Below are 8,412 nucleotides of genomic sequence, written 5' to 3'. Positions count from 1 at the left end.
AAACTGATATAATCTGATGTGCCCAAGCCAGACACCTGGCATCTTTTCTTGGATGCTAGTTCATTAATGTCGAGGCTCAGGTGGGCGGGGTTTGGTGGTAGTATATTGTAGCGTCCCGGAAGAGTTAGTGCTACAAGGGATTCTGGGTATTCGTTCTGTTGTTTTTATGTTGTGTTACGGTGCGGATGTTCTCCCGAAATGTGTTTGTCATTCTTGTTTGGTGTGGGTTCACAGTGTGGCGCATATTTGTAATAGTGTTAAAGTTGTTTATGCGGCCACCCTCAGTGTGACCTGTATGGCTGTTGATCAAGTATGCCTTGCATTCACTTATGTGTGTGTAAAAGTCGCATATATCATGTGACAGGGGCCGGCACGCTGTTTGTATGGAGGAAAAGCAGACATGACGACAGGTTGTAGAGGACGCTAAAGGCAGTGCCTTTAAGGCACGCCCCCAATATTGTTGTCCAGGTGAAAATCGGGAGAAATTCGGGAGAATGGTTGCCCCGGGAGACTTTCGAGAGGGGCACTGAAAATCGGGATGGTTGGCAAGTATGAGTATTAGCGGTGAATGCGGCGTTACAGTGTCACCGCCGCTGTATAATTCCGGCGGGCCAGCTCTAATGTTCATTTGATATTGCCTCAAGAGCCAAATGAAATTACACAGCGGGCCAAATTTGTGGAATAGCCTTCATTTCTAAGAACAAGAATAGACTGTCGAGTTTCAGATGAAAGTTCTCTTTTTCTGGCCATTTTGAGCGTTTAATTGACCCCACAAATGTGATGCTCCAGAAACTCAATCTGCTCAAAGGAAGGTCAGTTTTGTAGCTTCTGTAACGAGCTAAACTGTTTTCAGATGTGTGAACATGAATGCACAAGGGTTTTCTAATCATCAATTAGCCTTCTGAGCCAATGAGCAAACACATTGTACCATTAGAACACTGGAGTGATAGTTGCTGGAAAGGGGCACTATACACCTATATACACATGTATATATATACATGTATATATATATATATATATACGTATATATATATATACATATATATGTATATATATATACATATATATATATGTATATATGTATACATAACGTATATATATATATATATATATATATATATATATATATATATATATATATATATACGTATATATATATATACATATATATGTATATATATGTACATATATATGTGTATGTATGCATGTGTATATATATATATATATATGTGTATATATATGTATGTATGTATGTATGTATTAGGGGTGTAACGGTACGTGTATTTGTATTGAACCGTTTCGGTTTGGTTCGAAGGTGTACCGAACGAGTACACATGCTAGCAGCGACCGGGCTAGGACAACATGTAAAAGCCAGAGCTGGAAGACCCTCCTGCCTCGTTAAGATCTCCCGTTTGGGAACAATTTGGCTGCGCGATACAACAATGGAGGACGGAGGTTTCAACCTTCACTCTACCCGGCAGTGGGTCTCCACAGCTCCGGACTCAAGGGTAAATGACGAGTCCGGCGATTAGTTGCAAATCGTGGCTTTATTGACACAGCCAATCCAACAAAACACTAGCCACTCCCCGCACTCATGCTACCGCTCCCTCACCTCGCTCGCCCACACACTCACTTCACATGCTGTCACATATTAAAGGGCCACACACACACACATACGCTACACTCATAACACATGCTAACCCATTTGAAGCGTCACCACCTCATTCAAACAGCCTCTCCTCAGGCAGGGTTAAAGCAATAACAAATGTTTTTTATAGCAGCAGGTATAAGTCCATATTGCATTAAAAACTAGATTTTGACCCACTTCTATGGTGGAAGAACAATGAGCCCATATATCCTCTTACTGCCAAGTTAGCCAGGCTGGGGGGGGGGGAAGAAAAGTTAATCTGAGGCTGAGTTGACTTGAAACTGTTTAATGTTGCACTTATTATATATAGAAGAAAAGTTTTGTAATTTTATTTAATCTGAACAACAATTTGAGGCAGTTTAATGTTGATTAACGTGGACCCTGACTTAAACAAGTTGAAAAACTTATTGGGGTGTTACCATTTAGTGGTCAATTGTACAGAATATGTACTGTACTGTGCAATCTACTAATAAAAGTCTCCATCAATCAATCAAAAAAAGCTCTATATATGTAGAAAGGTTTTGTTAAGAAACCATTCTGAGCCTCATCTTATTTAGTTTTTATTTTATATATGTTGACCACATTTACCCTGGCAATGGACCCTGTGTGTATATGTATGTTATGCCATTGTTTACAAATTTGGTAAATAAATAACCAAAAAATTTATATTTTGTTGTTTTCTTACTGTACCGAAAATGAACCGAACCGTGACCTATAAACCGAGGTACGTACTGAACCGAAATTTTTGAGTAACACCACAATAAGTTTTTCAACTTGTTTAATTCGGGGTCCACATTAATCAACATTAAACTGCCTCAAGTTGTTGCTCAGATTAAATAAAATGACAAAACTTTTCTTCTACATATAAAAAGTGCAACATTAAACAGTTTCAAGTCAACTCAGCCTCAGATTAACTTTTCTCCCCCCCCCCCCCCCCCCCCACCCCCAGCCTGGCTAACTTGGCAGTAAGAGGTGGGAGCTGTTTGCTCGTCTTTATCTTTGTTGAAGCGATGTTCACTTAGGGGTGGTGCCGCTTCAAATGGGTTAACATGTTTGACGTGTTGGCAGAAGCATGCCTTACCCCTGCTGAACAATGTCGACAAACCTCGGTCCTCCGCACCGCGCAGCCAAATTGTTCCCAAACGGGAGATCTTAATGAGGCAGGATGGTCTTTCAGCTCTGGCTTTTATATGTTTCGTAGCCCAGTCGTTGCTAGCATGCTGCGTGTTGTGCCTCGGTGTGCACTGTTTACACAACGTGCGCTACGCTACTTAATATGTCCGTGTGGAAACTCGTTCGGTACACCTCCGAACCGTACCGAAACGGTTCAATAAAAATACACGTACCGTTACACCCCTAGTATATATATATATATGTATATGTGTGTGTATTTATGTGATTGTGTATATATATTATGTATGTGTGTATGTACGTATGTATATAAATGTGTGTGCGTACGTGTGTCGTCAAAAGTTTACATACACTTGTAAAGAACATAATGTCATGGCTGTCTTGAGTTTCTAATAATTTCTACAACTCTTATTTTTTGTAATAGAGTGATTGGAGCACATACTTGTTTGTCACAAAAAAACATTCATAAAGTTTGGTTCTTTTATGAATTTATTATGGTTCTACTGAAAATGTGACCAAATCTGCTGGGTCAAAAGTATACATACAGCAATGTTAATATTTGGTTACATGTCCCTTGGCAAGTTTCACTGCAATAAGATTAAGATTAAAGATTAAAGTACCAATGATTGTCACACACACACTAGATGTGGCGAAATTTGTCCTCTGCATTTGTCCCATCCCCTTGGGGAGCAGTGGGGAGCAGTGGGGAGCAGTGGGCAGCAGCGGCGCCGCGCCCGGGAATCATTTTGGTGATTTAACCCCCAACTCCAACCCTTTGTTGCTGAGTGCCAAGCAGGGAGGTTATGGGTCCCATTTTTATAAAAAAGGCGCTTTTGGCAGCCATCCACAAGCTTCTGGCAAGCTTCTGGTTGAATTTTTGACCACTCCTCTTGACAAAATTGGTGCAGTTCAGCTGAATTTGTTGGTTTTCTGACATGGACTTGTTTCTTCAGCATTGTCCACATGATCCCAATGGGGTTTAAAGTAAGGACTTTGGGAAAGGCCATTCTAAAACCTTAATTCTAGCCTGATTTAGCCATTTATTTACCACTTTTGACGTGTGTTTGGGGTCATTGTCCTGTTGGAACACGCAACTGCACCCAAGACCCAACCTCCGGGCTGATGATTTTAGGTTGTCCTGAAGAATTTGGTGTTCCTGGGATTAAAGGACTCACCTTTTCTCCTCTAAACATATTGGAGGGTTGCTGGTTACTGGGGTTCAATCCCCACCTTCTACCATCCTAGTCACGTCCGTTGTGTCCTTAGGCAAGACACTTCACCCTTGCTCCTGATGGCTGCTGGTTAGCGCCTTGCATGGCAGCTCCCGCCATCAGTGTGTGTGTGAATGGGTGAATGTGGAAATACTGTCAAAGCGCTTTGAGTACCTTGAAGGTAGAAAAGCGCTATGCAAGTACAACCCATGTATATTGCTGGGTATTGTGGCCAAACAGCTCAATTTTTGTTTCATCTGACCACAGAACTTTCCTCCAGAAGGTCTTATTTTTGTCCATTTAGACGAACCTTAAGGCGTCGCTTCTGGAGCAAGGGCTTCCTTCTTGCATGGTAGCCTCTCAGTCCATGGCGATGCAAAACCCGCTTGACTGTTGACACTGACACCTGTGTTCCAGCAGTTTCCAATTCATTGCAGACCTGATTTTTGGTGGTTCTCGGTTGACTCATGATCATCCTGACCAATTTTCTCTCAGCAGCAGGTGATCTTCCTGATCGTGGCAGTGACAAAACTGTGCCATGCACTTTATACTTACGAACAATTGTCTGCACAGTTGCTCTTGGGACCTTAAGCTTCTTTGAAATCGCTCCAGGTGACTTTCCTGACTTGTATAAATCAATGATTTGTTTTTTCAGATCTGTGCTGAGTTCCTTTGACTTTCCCATTGTCGTTTGTAACTGAGTCTAATGACTGCATCACATGAGCCCTATTTAAATGGGCTCAGAGAAGTCAACAGGTGTCGTCAATCATAATCACTCACATGAAGTTAAGAGGCCATGCCATGAAGCTAATTTGATTTGATTGTAAATTTTCTACATCAGTGGTCCCAACCTTTTTGTAACTGCGGACCGGTCAACGCTTGAAAATTTGTCCCCCGGACCGGAAGGGGAGGGGGTATGTTTTTTTTTTTGTCATAAAAAAATACAATCATGTGTGCTTACGGACTGTGTCCCTGCAGACTGTATTGATCTATATTGATATATAATGTAGGAACCAGACATATTAATAACAAAAAGAAACAACCCTTTTGTGCGAATTAGTGTGAATGAGTGGGGGAGGGAGTTTTTTTGGGTTGGTGCACTAATTGTAAGTGTATCTTGTTTTTTATGTTGATTTAATAAAAAAAATATATATATATATTTTATTTGTTAGTTTTTTTATTGTGCGGCCCAGTACCAATCGATCCACGGACCGGTACCGGGCCGTGGCCCGGTGGTTGGGGACCACTGTTCTACATCACCAAAATTGATAATGTATGTTTCTGTATGTATACTTTTGACCCAGCAGATTTGGTCACATTTTCAGTAGACTCATAATAAATTCATAAAAGAACCAAACTTCATTCATGTTTTTGTGACAAACAAGTATGTGCTCCAATCACTCTATCACAAAAAAATAAGAGTTGTAGCAATTATTGGAAACTCAAGACAGCCATGACATTATGTTCTTTACAAGTGTATGTAAACTTTTGACCGTGCGTGTGTGTGTGTGTGTGTGTGTGTGTGTATATATATGTTTGTATATATGTGTGTTTGGACACCTTCTCCTTTCAATACGTTTTCTTTATTCTCAAGACTATTTACCTTGTAGATTGTCACTGAAGGCATCGAAACTATGACACCTGTGAAGTGAAAAGCATTTCAGGTGACTACCTCTTGAAGCTCATCGAGAGAAAGAAGTAATCATTGCAAAGGTTGGCTATTTTGAAGAAACTAGAATATAAAACGTGTTTTCAGTTATTTCACCTGTTCATTCATAGTTTTGATGCCTTCAGTGACAATCTACAATGTAGTAAATAGTCATGAAAATAAAGAAAACACATTGAATGAGAAGGTGGCCCCTGGGTCAAAAAGTTTGGGTTCCCCTGTTGTAGAGGTATAAAGAGGGTGGACTCATCAAGCTTGGGGTAGGGCCATGTGTAAAAGAGGGGAGGGTTTTTCTTTGTTACGTCGTGAAGCAAGCAGTTCATCTTGTCTGAATATAGTAGATATCTTTTTCTCGCATTTGGTGCTCGTAAACGGCCTTTGGAGACACATATTACTATTAGAATATTAGTTTTGCATAATAGGGGACTTCTAAATAAACAGCAATAATATTTTCCATTCCAGGTACTAATCTGGTGAAGAAGGCCATCTACGCCATGGTGGAGGGCGACTGTGATGAGGTAAGGGCCACCAAACCACAAAATAAGTCTGTTGGTCCCCAAGACTCAGCGACACCTCGAAACTCCCTTCCTTCCTTTCCTTCCAGGTGGTTTTGGAGACTGAGATCACCAACAAATCGGCCCTGAAGCTCTACGAGAACTTAGGCTTTGTGAGGGACAAGCGGCTCTTCAGATACTACCTTAACGGTGTGGACGCGCTGAGGCTCAAACTGTGGCTCCGCTGAAATGGGAGGAGATGAGGACAGGAGACTCTAGAGAAGGAGAAGGAGGAGGGAGGGGGTGACGGGACGAGAGAGACGACAAGACGTGCTGTTCATCTCTTTACACACACACATAAACATGCAACAGTATGCACATATGCATGCATACACACAATCACACATTATTCTTAACCTTGAACACGTTTCAAGACAAACCCTCCAAATGTTTCCATGAAGGGCCCACCCTCCTCCTCCTCTGTCAGCTCTTTTTAAAAGAGGAAAGAGTTGGGGGGATGACCTTTTTTTTTTTTTTTTTACCTTCAAACTCCGTAGGAGGGAACATCGAGCGACGCCACGCTGGACGAATGCTCGAGACAAACTTGCAGGAAAAAAAACAGTAGGCAGCAAGACGCAGAAACTTAATTGTGGACTTTATTTTTGTGTTTCTTTTTTTAAAGCCTTGGAGGAGGTAACGACTGCATACAGTATAAGAGAGCGAGAGAGTGTGTGTGTACGTGCGCTTGCGTTTGTTTTTGAGTGAAAGTTTTGCGTTCTCCAAATGTGTCCACATGGCGGCGCTGTGTCAGCCAGACACCACAGCTTCTCAAGGACTAAAGCCTGTAAAGCTGCGCATGCGTTTATTTTCAAGTGTATGTGTGTGCGCTAATGACGACCAGTGTGAACTCCTGAATCACTCCACTATCACCTCAATTGTCACCATCAATTTTAGTTTATTTTTTATTAACCTCAGCTGTTCAAAAGCAGTCAGTACTAACTTCTTAGTTTCCTACATAAAAGTTGCAAACTTTCTTAATGCACTGCCAAACCCCCCCCAAAAAAAGAAAAAAAGACAAGTATATGCGTGTGCAAGACAATGCCAACTAGAAAGACACTCAGTACAACAAAGACCTGCGCCAAGGCCAAACAGTTAAAATGTAGCTACAAGTGTCAGTTGTTGTCAAATAGTAGTTACTCTTTGGCAATACGTCACTTCCAGCCAAGGGGCACCACTGCAGCCCTCGGAGTGCAGCAGTTTGGCCCCGCCTGCCTTTGAATATCTCCCAAATTGTGCCGGATCCCTTTCTCTGTGATCATCTCAGCGCTAAAGCAATTCTTAGCAGATTGTGTTTTGAGTTTGAGCAGTGCACGCAACCTCACTTTGTGCACCTTCGCTAACAAGGTGTTGCTAGGTCCCAAGCCACGACACTACTTGCGACAAAGAACTGCCTTTTTGTTGTTTAGCTCGGGGAAAGAAAGAACAAAGTTAAGATGCACTTGCTTGGAAATTGCTGCTGCTGCTGCTGCTGTGTGTGTGTGTGTGTGTGTGTGTGTGTGTGTGTGTGTGTGTGTGTGTGTGTGTGTGTGTGTGTGTGTGTGTGTGTGTGTGTGTGTGTGTGTGTGTGTGTGTGTGTGTGTGTGTGTGTGTGTGTGTGTGTGTGTGTGTGTGTGTGTGTGTGTGTGTGTGTGTGTGTGTGTGTGTGTGTGTGTGTGTGTGTGTGTGTGTGTGTGTGCCCTACTTTCACCGTTTGCTGTTTGAGTTCATTCCAATGTTTTGTTTTTTTCTCTTTGACTTAAAAGATCTGCACAGGAAAAACAATTCGGACAAAAGAGTATTGCGGCCATGCTGAAAAGAAACTTTGACAGTTATTACAAGAATAAAGTCAAACATTTTCTCGCTACTCTACAACTTTTTAAAACGCCTTAATTCATGTTATAATTCATCTCGTAACTTCCAAACATTTATTCTGACGTAACGTTTTATCACATGGGTACGACTTCCAAATACGTTTGCTAGAAAGTTTTTCTTAGGAAAACGTAAAGCCATTGAAATATCTTCAGGCCATTGAATCGGTCGCAACTTGACTTTTAAGGTTGTCTTACATGTTTTGCCTCCACTGAGAGGGCTTTATTCATTAATTTATAGGACAATTCCAGTCTTGAGGTCATGGTGCAGGATCCCAAGTATGTATCCTCTGAAGGTGGAAAAATGCCCAGTCAAGTCATTCTCATGTTGTACCACGATAGAGCAAAAACCTTG

General features: G+C 41.6%; 1 protein-coding gene across 1 annotated transcript in view; it reads left to right on the top strand.

Annotated features, from left to right (window-relative positions):
• The window catches only part of naa30 (N-alpha-acetyltransferase 30, NatC catalytic subunit), a 39,248-nt gene extending 31,194 nt beyond the window's left edge, over nucleotides 1-8,054 (top strand). The window contains exons 3-4 of the mRNA XM_062045008.1: nucleotides 6,119-6,174; nucleotides 6,261-8,054. Coding sequence (XP_061900992.1) covers nucleotides 6,119-6,174; nucleotides 6,261-6,398 — 194 coding nt within the window. The 3' untranslated portion in view covers nucleotides 6,399-8,054. The remainder of the gene's footprint in view (nucleotides 1-6,118; nucleotides 6,175-6,260) is intronic.
• The last annotated feature ends 358 nt before the right edge of the window (nucleotides 8,055-8,412 follow it).

This window comes from Entelurus aequoreus, linkage group LG04 (assembly GCF_033978785.1).
Source record: "Entelurus aequoreus isolate RoL-2023_Sb linkage group LG04, RoL_Eaeq_v1.1, whole genome shotgun sequence".
Classification (NCBI taxonomy): Eukaryota; Metazoa; Chordata; class Actinopteri; order Syngnathiformes; family Syngnathidae; genus Entelurus; species Entelurus aequoreus.
Note: the sequence above shows the minus strand (reverse complement) of the source record. Positions and strands in the feature narration are given on the sequence as shown.